A 13,525-nucleotide genomic window follows, 5' to 3' on the forward strand; every position below is an offset into this window, starting at 1 on the left:
ACCCTGCACACACCAAACCAACGCACACTTCTGTGATGATGTAGAACATGGAACAGCGCTGCTGTCAGCCCCCCCCCCATACACCAAGCCAATGCGCACTTCTGTGATGATATAGAGCATGGAACAGCGCTGCTGTTAACCCCCCCACCCCCACCCAATATACCAAACCAATGCGCACTTCTGTGATGATGTAGAGCACGGAACAGTTGCTGTTAACCCTGCACATACCAAACCAACGCACACTTCTGTGATGATATCTCCACGGTCAGGGGGTCCTGGGCAGTCATAGAAACTGTTGGTCCAGCATTGTCCATGTGGTACATAGCCAGCTCCATGGTGTCTGCAATTGAACTTGAATATGATAATGCTGCCCCAGCTTAGAGTGTCCCACGAAACTGAAATACATTTCCCTGCCTCTGGGGCATTGATGAACTGGGATTTAGAAGACACTCAAAAGACAGGCCACGCAACCACCATACGGGGCATGGTATTTAGGAGGTAGATGTTGAAAATGGGTTTGAACGGCCACTTATTTATTTTACACTCCATAGTAATGAATCGACTTACATCCCAATTTCCTTGCCTACAAAGTAAGAATAACAGAGAGCTATGCAATAATATTGGTGTCAGGACAAAATGAGTTAATGTACACAAAGTAATAGCCCATATCCAATAAGCAAGTTATCATTCTTTTGTGTGTATAAGAACAAACGTTTGCCGAGGATGTCACTGCCATATGTATTCATAATTAGAATTAATTATGACTTAGTCCAGCCTCATAATCGATATGTGTGCTTAAAATATTAGAGGTTATGGAACTGAAGAGATGCCAAAGCTGTGTTTTTCGCGTGGTGAAATGTATGTTTGTGTTCCTTAACACAGTTCCAAAAGATGGCCTCAGAGCCCAAGCTGCATTTGAAGAGATGAGGACAAACTACATCAAAGAGCTGAGGAAGATGGTCACCAAGTGTCCCAACAGTTCTGGGCAGAGTTGGCAGAGATTCTACCAACTAACCAAGCTTCTAGACTCCATGCACGATGTAAGTAGAGCCCTTGATCTCCCCAAAGTCAATGTTCAGTAACTCCCTTCCCCCCCACACACAACTTGACCCTCAAAAGCCAGATAGCTGGATTCCCATGGCTGCTGGAAGAACCAGACTGAAGTGTCTGGAAGGAGATTGCAACAGTTAAAATCCAGCTAAGGTGACAATTCTTTTTCTAACCCTTGGGAAGGGCCTGTGTACAGAGGGTACGGCTGGCTCTGTGCCCTGGACCAGGGAAGGTCCTCAGATTTGCCACAGGTGCCAGATAGAGTTTCACATTTCTGTTTGCCGTTTAGGAAATGTTTGGTTCTTAAAAATGTTTGCTTTAACATTGCATAAACAGTGTTCATCTTCCACAACTGTTAATCTAACAATCCAATCTTTCAAAAACATTATTAGTGGTCCAGGGCCAGCTTGGATCATCTCAATCGTTGCCAAACTCTGAATCCTATATTCATTATTCTTCATAGGAGGCATAGCTCTTGCGCTGGGTAAATACAGAAAGCAGGTTCCGAGTTTGTTTCTGCTTTCATCCATCAGGGGTATAGCTGCCTCGTTGGCTGGCAGCTTTCACAACACACCAATCAGATAACTCTCCCTCTTTCTTCTTTGACTTTGCAAGTGGTTTTTCCATCTCTTGTGCCAAGAACGTTGTATGCAGTTGTGCTCAGTGGGTTCCTCATATTCGAGGAGTTTCCACACCTTCTTTTGGAGAGTTCATTCTTAAGGTTTGGCTTGGAGGGTTTGAATGATAAATGAGTTCTTCTCTGAGAAGGAAAATGTTAACAGATTCAGTGGCCGAGATCATAGTACTATTCCTGTTGCAGCCGAAGTAAGTTTATACCATTGCAGCGTTCTTTCCTCTGCTGATGGCCAAGCAGGAGAAGGTCGCTTTCTCATGCTTTGTGTGGATGTCTCGGATGAGACAGAGCAAGTTTCTCTTCAGGTGAGCTCAGAGAGGACTGGGTTATTAGAGTGCGTTTGTTGGAAACATCTTGGAAGTGAGATGATGGCTGACAAGGCTCATGACTCACCCTGAAGGAAACAGGAGAGGGTGTAGCCTTCCTCGTGAGCAATGTTATCACCGCCTGTCACCTGCGTGACGTCATCAGATGTTCCTTCCCCACCGACCTCACTGACGCCCCTTCTCGGCAGCGGTAAAAGTGGGAACTTAAGGTTCTTCCTCAGTGAATTCTGTTCTTTGTACAAACGCAACAAGTACTGTCAAATTCAGTATGAGGGCCTGGAGAGATGAGTCAGTAAGCGAGAGTGCTTTCTGAGCAAGCACAAAGACCTGAGTTCAAATCTCCAGTGCCCAACTAAAAGCCTGGCATGACTGCACCCATAGACAGCAAGTTTGTCAGAGCTTGCTGACTGCCAGCCCCGCTCCAGGTCTGTGAGAGACCCTGCTTTAAGGGAGTAGGCCAGAGAGTTACAGAAGAGGGAATCCAACGTTCCTCCTCTATCCTCCGCTGTGCTTGGGGAGTAGCTGTGTCATTGGGCTGATTTTCTGTGAAATTCCTCATTATAAATTAGTGTCTTGGGTTTTATTATTTAGATATAGTTGGTGTACAATAAGTTGAACAAATTAAAAATATGTAGTTTAAGTTTTCAATAGTCATGCTCCCATGACATTACCACAGCAGCCAAGCTAGTGTCCGTATCCAACTCGAAAAGTTTTCCCTTCCCTCTGAGGTGGTCCTCCTGCTACCATTGCTTTCCCCTGTAGCTTCCGGCTGGTGGACATCTGTCTGAATTGTACAGTGCTGTGTAGGAGTGTGTCATGTAGAAACATTTGTGTGAGTCTCCTTCAGTAGACGTGACCGTGCTGAGGCTCACCCACGCCGTTTCACTTGCTCAGAAGCTGCGGATGCTGTTTTCTGGGACTCTGCGAGCTCCACCACTGAAGGCTATCCCACAATTCATTTGTGTAGTCCCTGTGATGGACATTCGGCATGTTGCTAGTAATTTTTCTAAATCCTGAATAATTCTGCACCAGTCTTTGTGAAAAGACAGACATATCTCTTTTCTTGGGGGAATACCAGGTGGTGGAATTCCTGGTGAACATTACGCATAAATTTTTGTTTCTTACAAAAAGTGCCAGAATGTCTTCCAAATGGTTACAATTTTACATTTTCATGAGATGTACCTGAGAGTGTTGAGTGTCCCTCACCCTAGCTGATGACACTTGGCAGAGCTATCTGTTTTTAGTTTGGGTGTTCTGTTTGTTGCATGTTGACCATCATTGTGGTTTTTAATTTGCATTTTCTTTTTTTCTCAATGATATATCATACACATTTACATATACATGATATGTATAATATGATATATGGATATATATATATATATAGTTTGTTTCTTTGTTTTTATTGACTACTCCTCTTCTTCCTCCCCTCTCCCCTTCTAACCCACCCCCACGCTCCCAATTTACTCAGGAAATCTTGTCTTCTCCTTCTTAGTTGGATTCATGTATGTCTCTCTTAGGGTCCTCTTTGTTGTCTAGGTTCTCAGGGGTTGTAAACTATAGGCTAGTTGTCCTTAGCTTTATGTCTAATATCCACTTATGAGTGAGTACATACCATGTTTGTCTTTCTGGATCTGAGTTATTTCACTAGTATGTTTTTTTTCTAGTTCCATACATTTACCTGCAAATTTCAAGATGTTATACTGCTGAGTAGTACTCCATTGTGTAAATGTACATTTTCCTTATCCATTCTTCACTTGAGGAATATCTAGGTTGTTTCCAGGTTCTGGCTGTTGTGAATAGTGCTGCTCTGAACATAGCTGAGCATGTGCCTCTGTGGTTTGATTAAGTATCCTTTTGGTATATGCCCAAAAGTGGCATTGTTGGGTCTTAAGATACATTATTTCCTAATTTTCTGAGAAACTGCCATACTTATTTCCTAAGTGGCTGTATAAGTTTGCACTCCCACCAGCAATGGAGGAGTGTTCTCCTTATTCCACACCCTCTCCAGAATAAGCTGTCATCAGTGTTCTTGATCTTGGCCATTCTGACAGGTGTAAGATGGTATCTTGGAGTTGTTTTGATTTGCATTTCTCTGATGACTAAGGAAGCTAAACATTTCCTTAAGTCAGTCATTTTAGATTCCTCTGTTTAGATCTGTACCCCATTTTTCTTATTGGATTATTTGTTCTTCTGATGTCTAGTTTCCTGATTTCTTCGTATATTTTAGAGATCAGTCCTCTGTCAGATGGAGGGCTGGTGAAGATCTTTTCCCATTCAGGAGGCTGCTATTTTGTCTTATTGACAGTATCCTTTGGTCTACAGAGGCTTTGAAGTTTTAGGAGGTCCCTTTTATTAATTGTTGCAAGTAGCGAGAGTTTGACATCCTCTTTCCCGATTTGTATCCCCTTGACCTCCTTTTGTTGGATCATTGCTCTAGCTAAGACCTCAAAAACTATGTTGAATAGATATGGAGAGAGTGGACAACCTTGACTTGTTCCTGATTTTTGAGTTTCTCTCTATTTAGTTTGATGTTGGCTGTTGACTTGCTGTATACTGTCTTTTTATGTTTAGGTATGTTCCTTGTATCCCTGCTCTCTCCAAGACCTTTATCATGAGGGGGTGAGGTATTTTGTCTAAGGCTTTTTCAGATCTAATGAGATCATCATGTCGTGTTTTTATTTCAGTTTGTTTATACAGTGGATTACATTGACATATTTTCATATATTGAACCATTCCTACATTTCTGGGATGAAGCCTACTTGGTCATGGTGGATGATTTTTCTGATGTGTTCTTGGATTTGGTTTGCCAGTATTTTTTGCATCAATGTTCATGAGGAAGTTTGGTCTGTAATTCTCTTTCTTAGTTGTGTCTTTGTGTGGTTTGGATATTAAGGCAACTGTAGCCTCATAAAAAGAGTTTGGCAGTGTTCCCTCTGCTTTTATTGTGTATAACAACTTGAGGAATATTGGTATTAGTTCTTCTTTGAAATTCTGGTATATGTTTACACTGAAACTATCTGGCCCTGAGCTTTTTTGTTGGGAGATTTTTGGTGACTGTTTCTATCTCCTTAGCAATTATAGGTCTATTTAATTTGCTTCTTTGGTCTTGATTTAATTTTGGTATGTGTTACTTATCTAGAAAATTGTCCATTTCCTTTAAGTTTTCCAATTTTGTGGAGTACAGGTTTTTGAAGTATGACCTGCTGATTCTCTGGATTTCCTCTGTCCTTTGTTACATCCCCCTTTTCATTTCTGATTTCATTAATTGGGATATTCTCTCTGTGCCTTTGGTTAGTTCAGATAAAGGTTTGTCTATTTTGTTGATTTCCTCAAAGAACCAACTCTTTGTCTCAGTGATTTTTTTTTGTGTTGTTTTCTTTGTTTCTATTTGGTTGATTTCAGCTCTCAATTTGATTATTTCCTGTCATCTAGTCCTCCTGGGTGAGTTTGCTTCTTTTTGTTCTAGAGCTTTCAGGTGTTCTGTTAACTCGCTAGTGTGGAATATTTCCAGCTTCTTTAAGTACGAATTTACTGCTATAAACTTTCCTCTTAGCACTGCTTTCATTGTGCCCCATAAGTTTGGGTATGTTGTGTGGTCATTTTCCTTGCATTTTAGGAAATCTTTAATTTCTTTCTTTATTTCTTCCTGACCCGGTGGTAATCATGTGAGCATTGTTCAGTTTCTATGAATTTGTGGACTTTCTGCAATTAGTGTTGTTGAATTCTAACTTTAAGCCATGATGATCCATTAAGACATAGGGCATTATTTCAATTTTCTTTGTTTCTGTTGAGGTTTGCTTTGCTATTGAGTATGTGTTTGATTTTAGAGAAGGTGCCGAGAGGAAGGTATATTCATTTGTGTTTGGGTGAAATGTTCTATAGATGTCTGTTAAGCCCATTTGAATCATAGCATCTGTTAGTTGCTTTATTTTTCTGTTAGGTTTCTGTCTGGCAGACCTATCCAATGGTGAGTGGGTTGTTGAAGTCTCCCACTAGTAGTGTGTGGTGCTTAAAGTATGATTTAAGCTTTAGTAATGTTTCCTTTACAAACAAGGGTGCCCTTGTATTTGAGGCATAGATGTTGAAAATTGAGACTTTATCTTGATGGATTTTTACTGGATATAAAATGACCTTCTCCATCTCTTTTAGCTAATTTTAGTTTGAAATCTATTTTGTTAGGTGTTAGAATAGCTACACCAGCTTGTTTCTTAGGTCCACTTGATTGGAAAATCTTTTTCCAACCCTTTACTCTGAGGGAATCTGTCTTAGTAGTTGAGGTGTGTTTCTTGTATGCAGCAGGATGGATTCTGTTTACATATTCAATTTACCAGCCTTATTAGCCTGGGTCTTTTTATAAGCAGTAGAGTTCATTGATATTAAGGGGTATTAATGATAATGATGAATAGTTCCTGTTAGTTTTGTTTTTGTTGTTGTTGGTGGTATTGTGTGTGTGTGTTTCCCTTCTTTGGGATTTGCTGGTGCAGAATTATCTATTGTACATTTTTGTGGCTGAAGCTAACGTCCTTAGATTGTAATTTTCCTTCTAGTACTTTCTTAGGGCTGGATTTGTGGATAGGTATTAATTAAATCTGGTTTGTCACAGATTATCTTATTTTCTCCATCTATGTTGATTGAACGCTTTGCTGGATATAGTAGTCTGAACTGGTAGTCATGGTCTCTCAGTGACTGCATGATGCCTAGCAGGACCTTCCGGCTTTCATTGTTTCCACTGAGAAGTAGGGTGTAATTCTGATAGGTCTGTCTTTATATGTAACTTGGTCTTTTTTCTTTGCAGCTCTTAATAGTTAATTAATAATAATTCTGTATGTTCAGTGTTTTGATTATTATGTGGTGAGGGAACTTTTTAAATTTTGACCCAGTCTATTTGGTGTTCTGTAAGCTTCTTGTATCTTCATAGGCATATCCTTTTTTAAGTTGGGAAAGTTTTCTTCTGTGATTTTATTGAATATACTTTCTGTGTCTTTGCGCCAGAGTTCTCCTTCTTCAATTCCTGATATTCTTAGGTTCCATCTTTTCATGGTGTCCCAGATTTCCTGAATATTTTCTGTTAAGAATTTGTAGGATTTAACATTTTCTTGGATCAGTAGATCTGTTTCCTCTGTCTTCCAGACAGAAGAGATTCTGTCTTCCATCTCTCATATTCTGTTGTTTATACTAGCTTTTGTAGTTCCTGATTATTTATCCAGATTTTCCATTTCCAGATTTCCCTCAATTTGTGTTTTTTTTTCATTTTTCAAGTCTTAAACAGTTTCTTTCACCTGTTTGTTGCTTTTTCTTGGTTTTCTTTAACAGATTTGTTGATTTCTTCCAGTTTTTTTGTTTGTCTTTTCCTCTACTTCTTTAAGAGACTTTTTCATTTCCTCTTTTTAATTGCCTCAATCATCTTTATAAAGTAACTTTTAAGGTCATTTTCATCTGCTTCATCTGAATTGGGATGTCAGGTCTTGCTATTGTAGAACCACTAGTTTCTGGTGGTGCTGTGTCCCTCTTTATGTTGTTGAGTGTATTCTTACCCTCTTGTCTTCCCATCTCTCCCTCCAGTTGGAACAGGTGGGGCCTGTGTTTTTGTGGAGACTCTTTTCCTCCAATCAATGTTGTTGGGGACTGTGGCTCTGTTGAAAGCTCCTTCAGGTATAAGCAGGGCAGAGCCTTTGGTGACTATGGGCCCTAGGCTCAGATGGTTGCTCCTCTAAGGTGTAGGCATGGCTACAGATCTGATTGTCACTCCTCCAGGTGCAGGTGGAGCTGAAGCTGGGGCTCTGGTGATCAGATAATCTCTGGAAGCCATGGCTGTTGCCGTGACCTGCTGCAGCCAGCCACACTGCTGAGGCTCCTCCTGGCCTTAATTTGTATTTTCTTAATGGCTGATAGGCTTGGACACTTATTTGTACACTCATTTGGTGAAGTATCTATTCCAATTTTGCCCTGTTTTTCTTTATTATTTTATTATTAGTCGTTATGTTTTATAAAACTTTTAGATAGAGTAGCTACACACATTCTTATCTGTTCTGTGGCTCTTCGCTACATTCTCTGAAAAGCCATATTATGTGAATATGTGCTTGCTGCGAAGTGTGTCGAGGTCAAAGGACAACCCCAGTGCTGGTCCTCACCTGCTGCCTTGCTGGAGACGAGGGATCTTATTGTCCAGCATGGTGTGCCAGGTGAGCTGGCCCTGGAGCAGTCAGAGATTGCCCTGGCTCCGCTTCTCTTGTCCCTGTAGGAACACCAGAATATCAGAGTTTTGCACTGTGTGCCCAGTTTTTCTGTAGCGTTGGACGTCCAGTCTTCGGTGGTTAGTGTTAGGGTTAGGGTCACATTTGCACAACAAGCTCTTTTACACTGTAACTATCTTCCCCGCCTATATGTTTTTAACCTTAGCAAGTATACCAGCTTCTGTTACTGTAACAGATGCTTGCAATAGACTTTTAAAAAGAAATCCGTTATTTTGTGTCACTATTTCATGACCTTCCGTCCTTGACTGGTTGACTTTGTGCTTTGGGGCCAAGCAGCACATGGTGGCAGGTAGTATGTAGCAAAGCAAAACCACTCAATCTCAGGGAGCCAGGAAACAAAGAGAGAAGAGACTTCGGTCATGCAATCCACTTGGAGTGCTCATGTGCACACTCACACACAAACACACACACCTCCAGGCAGCTGACCTCACACTAGGCCCTCACTCCGAAAGCTTCTGCGCCTCTCACTGGCAGCAAGATCCTACCACACGTATGTCACGGGGTGACATTTATAGCCGTAGAATTCGGGTATTATCGCTGGCTTTGCCAGTCATGTTTTCAGTGCTGTGTCTAGAAGTCTGGGGTTGGCCGAGACCACAGACCCTCCCCCTTTTCCTCCCACAGCCCTGTCCTTCCCTGCATCTGCACTCGTAGAAACTTTCTCTGTTTTGTTCTGGTTCACCCTGACAGTTTCTGGTTCCTGCAAACAGAACGACAAAGTCAAATCATCATGGTATCAAAAATGTTTACTCTTAAAGGAGGTCTGAAAGAATCATCTAGAATGCTTTCTTTCTATTTGTCCAGGACAGAACGCTGGGAAGTGCATGGTAATTCTAGAGCGGCCTTCCTTTCTACCATCCACTCTGACTGGGCTTGGGAATGCCCGTTGGGTTTTCATTTGAGTAAATTCTTGAGTCAACAGTGTGGTGTTTTCCTCAAAGGAACAAATCGCTACACCAATTACTACAAATTGCTAGTCCTCTCAGCCTAGATCTGGTCACTTTTTGGAAAAGAGACCATTTGTTCTTGACTCTCAAACAAGTGAGAGTCACTGAAAGTAACTGACAGTCACTGAAATATAGATCCGTGTGTGTTTCCATAGCTCCCATGTGTGCTCCAGGACACGTGGACTTCTTCCACGTGGCGCTCATCTGTGCGGGCAGAACTGTGTCGAGGGAGAGAAAGGAACGTTCTCCACAAACACACCCTGACATGTGGCCAACAGCTTTTCCAAATCAGAATCCCTCCAAACATCCATCTCTCCCCACACAGTGTTTCAGGGGGCACACCTGGGGAAGATTCCGGGATGTAGGGTGTGTTCAGCATCGCTGAGGTTCAGGTGTTGTTTCTCAAAACTGGATAGTTTCTTTGTTGTGTTGGAGAGGATTGGCAGTCGTTTTAAAGCTGTTGCTAAGAGATGTAAGACATTTCTTGTGAGAGTGTGAAGTACATGTCCAGTAAGCTTACTGCTCTTTTCTGGGCATTCTCAGAAGTTAAGGGACTTTGTGGTATGGTCTGTGGTGTTTAGTAAATACAAAAGATGACAAGCTGTATCTCTTGAGGTGAAAATGCCCTTTTGTATTAAATATTGTCATAGTTATAGTTTTATTTTGGAACACACACTTTATAAAAATATGTCACACCTAGTACTATAGATGGTGCTAGGGAGAGCAAAAAGAGATGAGACCAGCCTTACCTTGTGCTTAGAGTCTTCAGAGGCAGGTCTCCAGGCACTGAGGTATGCCAACTGAGTGAGGACCTGGAAGGCACATGCATGCTCATGGTCATTCCCCTGTGGGTAAGCCCTTGCTGCTGTGCACCAGGACCAAAAAGGCAAGAGTGAGCATGCTCACCCTCAGGGAACTCACCTTCCTGCAAGAGGAAATGTTTCTGTCTATAAATGCATGGTCATGTGCAAGGAGAATCAGATGGCACCTGGAGGTCAAGGTGGGCACACCATGAATGGTGGGATCGTTAGCAACCCTTGTAAGTGGACATGTCTCATAGAGAAGATGTTGGACCAGCTGTGCTTAGCATAAAGGTGGAAACCATTAAGGGATGTCAGAGAACTCTTGTAGAAGCCACAGAGGCTCAGAGCATGATTTCTCTGGCTTCTGAGGAGCAGACTGCAGCTGGGACTGCCCTGGCTCACTGTGGGTACCTGTGACACCTCGTGAGGGGGAGGACTGTAGGCCCGCAGCAGCTGATCATCTCAGGCCGGGCTGCACCCGGGGAACCTGGAGACCCTCATCTGGTGGCACTGCACACCGCTGCGCTGCTCCCTGCTTCCCAGGCTCACTTGGGCCTTCCCCAGCATCTTCTGGAACTCATCAGTTCTGTGAGGCACAGTCACACACCCTGAAGCTGTGTACCTGATTCTTCATTAAAGTGCCCCGTGTGGTTTTTGACTGCTTCCCAGTTTCTGGGGAGAATGCAAATGACCATCACACCTAGGCAGGACTTGCTTCATGGCTGGGCAGACATCAGCCTATCACTCAGATCTGCCCCCGTGACTGGAAGGAGGCCGTGAGCACGCGTGCTCTTACTGCGTGACTTACTGGGAATGCTGGGCAGCTGAGGGAGCTCTTATCTAGCCAATCTTGTGATCCTGGGAGCCTTCTCCAAGCCTGGGGGGAGGGTGCTGAGCAAGCCCCTCCTGAGGCGGAGAGAGTGCTATGACCCAGTGAGTCTGTGTCAAGGGTTGCTCAGGCATCCTTCAGCAGTCTACTGCTCCTTTCTGTAGGAAGTCTCTGCATGCAGGCTCAGTACTGGCATTTCCTTCCTGGCTCATCCATATGTGGGTGTGAGAAGGACAAAAACTTACCTTTAGCATTGTTTACTATAGGCCAAAGTGTGCACAACAGGAGTGTGTCTCTGCCCACAAGTGCTCACTCTCACTTCGAGTGTCTTAATCTTCCTGGTCAGTTTCTCCTCAGAAAAAGTTCTGACACCAAAATGGGAGCCTGCCACAGAAATGTGAGTACCAGGGACAGAGCAAGCCTGGGCTGTGCCCCTCCATCAGCCTCCCTCTCGGTATGCGCAGTATGCATACATGTACACTTCTTTTTCATGCTTTGGTCATCAGTATCTTCATCTGTGAAGTGGGCACAGTCCATATTGTCAAAGGGTTTTGCGGAATGGGTGACAAGCGAAGCAACTGAATAAAACATTCATTCTCTTTTTCCTGTTGCTCCACTAACAAGAAATTGAGATTATTTGATTCCATGATGGCAATGACACACCCAGGCTGCCAGTAGCACAGGCGTCTGCCAGGGAGCAAAACCCAAAACCGTGCAAGTGTTTCATGTAATTGCTAGTGGCGTCACCCTGCCGCCTCCTCTGGGGAGACTAAGAAAGATGCTAAATAAAGTTGTTTGTTGTAGTCAGCTGAGCGAGCAAGGCCTCATCTCCCCGGGAATCAGGCCTTAAACTAGGCAGAGTGCTCCACCCAGAGCTACTCTCCCAGCGAAGATCCCACCCTGTCTGACTCAATGATGGCCCGTAAATAAGGCTACACCATCCCCCTTTGAATTTCCCTGGTGTGGTCCAGCACTTCCCTGGGTGAGTTGTGCTGATGGACGATTGCTACTTTTGGAAGCATATGGGTATAGTGGAAGAATAATCATCACACAGATTCAGTGTCAGGTGTGGTGGTGGGCTGACGGCCCTAGCGTGGCCGTCCCAAGAAGGCAGAGCACGAGTTTTGGAGCAGCCGAGTGGCAAGTTAAGGCCATGAGTTACACAGTGAGTCCCTGCCTTGCCTGAGGATTCTTTTCAGAGAAATAAATAAATAGGAAATAGGGGCTGGAGAGATGGCACCAGGTTTAGGGTAGCTTGGTCTCTTCTAGGAGGCCTGAGTTCAGTTTCCAGCATCCACATTAGGCAGCTCACAAAGACTGTAGCTCCAGCTCCAGAGATGCAGAGATTCCAGTTCCTTCTTCTCTCTCTCCCTCCCCCCTTCTCTCTCTCTCTCTCTCTCTCTCTCTCTCTCTCTCTCTCTCTCTCTCTCTCTCTCACACACACACCACACACACGCACACACACTGATTAAATGGCCCTAATGGGTCAGAGGAGATGGCTTGAGAGTGGTATAGACAGTGTCCGTGGTCTAAGGATTGGTGGTGTCAGCTGTTAGTAGCTGAATGGGCAAATCCTTGAAGAGTCTTGTAGTCTGCCCTGATGGGGTGTCCCTTCATCAATGGTCTAAAGGTAACATTAGTTGGTGGCTTTGATTGCATCTCCCTTGTTTGTGTGCCCAAGAGTCACTGGAAGGAGGGAGAGAAGGAAGAGGGAACGGTGGCATGGTGAGACGTCAGGCCTCCCACTGAGGAACATGAGCCACATTTGCAGACTGGAAAGCTGCACTGTCAACATAGTCACCCTTGCCCTGTGTGGCCGTTGGCATTTAAACTCGGTAAAATTAAGTGAAGTTTACAATTCAGCCATCCTGGGCCACTAGCCACAGTTTGAAATGCCAAGTAATGGATGTGACTACTTGCCACAGAATTAACTAGGAAGAACCAACCATTCTACAACTACATCAGAGGGCAAGAGGGAACTCAGTCCATTGGAAAGCTGGTGCCGAGATACAGGTGAGCGAGGGTGGGCTGGGAGCAGGGCTTCAGGACCGTGTGATGTACAGGTGGTCACATGGATGGCAACAAGGATGTGGAGGATAAGGGAGCGGCAGAGTCAGGAAGGGAAGGCCCCAAAGGAAAGAAAGCAGGTACCTGGCTAACACAGGGCTGTTGTGGGAGAGGCAGGAGGCACATTCTCAGGGAGAGACAGCCAGCTTGTTTTAGATTTGAGCCCTTAGGACCTTCCAGAAGAAATGTCCCTTGAGCTCTGTGGATGAAGGCAAGCTGTTGGTACAGACTCTGGAGGTGATGCCACGAAGTGATCCCTGAAGCTCAGAGACAGACAACAGGAAGGTTATGGAGCTGAACCTACAGGGCAAATCATGGCCACAAGACTAAAATGGAGAGGCAGAGAAAGGGGACTGGGGAGTGGGGAGCACAACTGATAAAATAGCAGACAGAAGCGAGATGAGCCAGAGCGTACGTACATGACGCAGAGGCTGAAGAAAGGACACCTAGCACAGTTTTAAGAACAGAGACCCACATTGGAGCACCGGACAGAAATCTCAAGGTCCAAATCAGGAGCAGAAGGAGAGGGAGCACGAGCAAGGAACTCAGGACCGCGAGGGGTGCACCCACACACTGAGACAATGGGGATGTTCTACTGGGAACTCACCAAGGCCA

At 44.1% G+C, this 13,525-nt stretch overlaps 1 protein-coding gene across 6 annotated transcripts in view; it reads left to right on the forward strand.

Moving 5' to 3' along the window:
- The window catches only part of Nr3c2 (nuclear receptor subfamily 3 group C member 2), a 335,373-nt gene that overhangs the window by 300,376 nt on the left and 21,472 nt on the right, over positions 1-13,525 (forward strand). For all 6 annotated transcript variants that reach the window (XM_026777281.1, XM_026777275.1, XM_026777280.1 and 3 more), the window contains one exon: positions 883-1,040. In XM_026777281.1, the coding sequence (XP_026633082.1) occupies positions 883-1,040 (158 nt within the window). The remainder of the gene's footprint in view (positions 1-882; positions 1,041-13,525) is intronic.

This window comes from Microtus ochrogaster, unplaced genomic scaffold (genome assembly GCF_000317375.1).
Source record: "Microtus ochrogaster isolate Prairie Vole_2 unplaced genomic scaffold, MicOch1.0 UNK53, whole genome shotgun sequence".
Lineage (NCBI taxonomy): Eukaryota > Metazoa > Chordata > Mammalia > Rodentia > Cricetidae > Microtus > Microtus ochrogaster.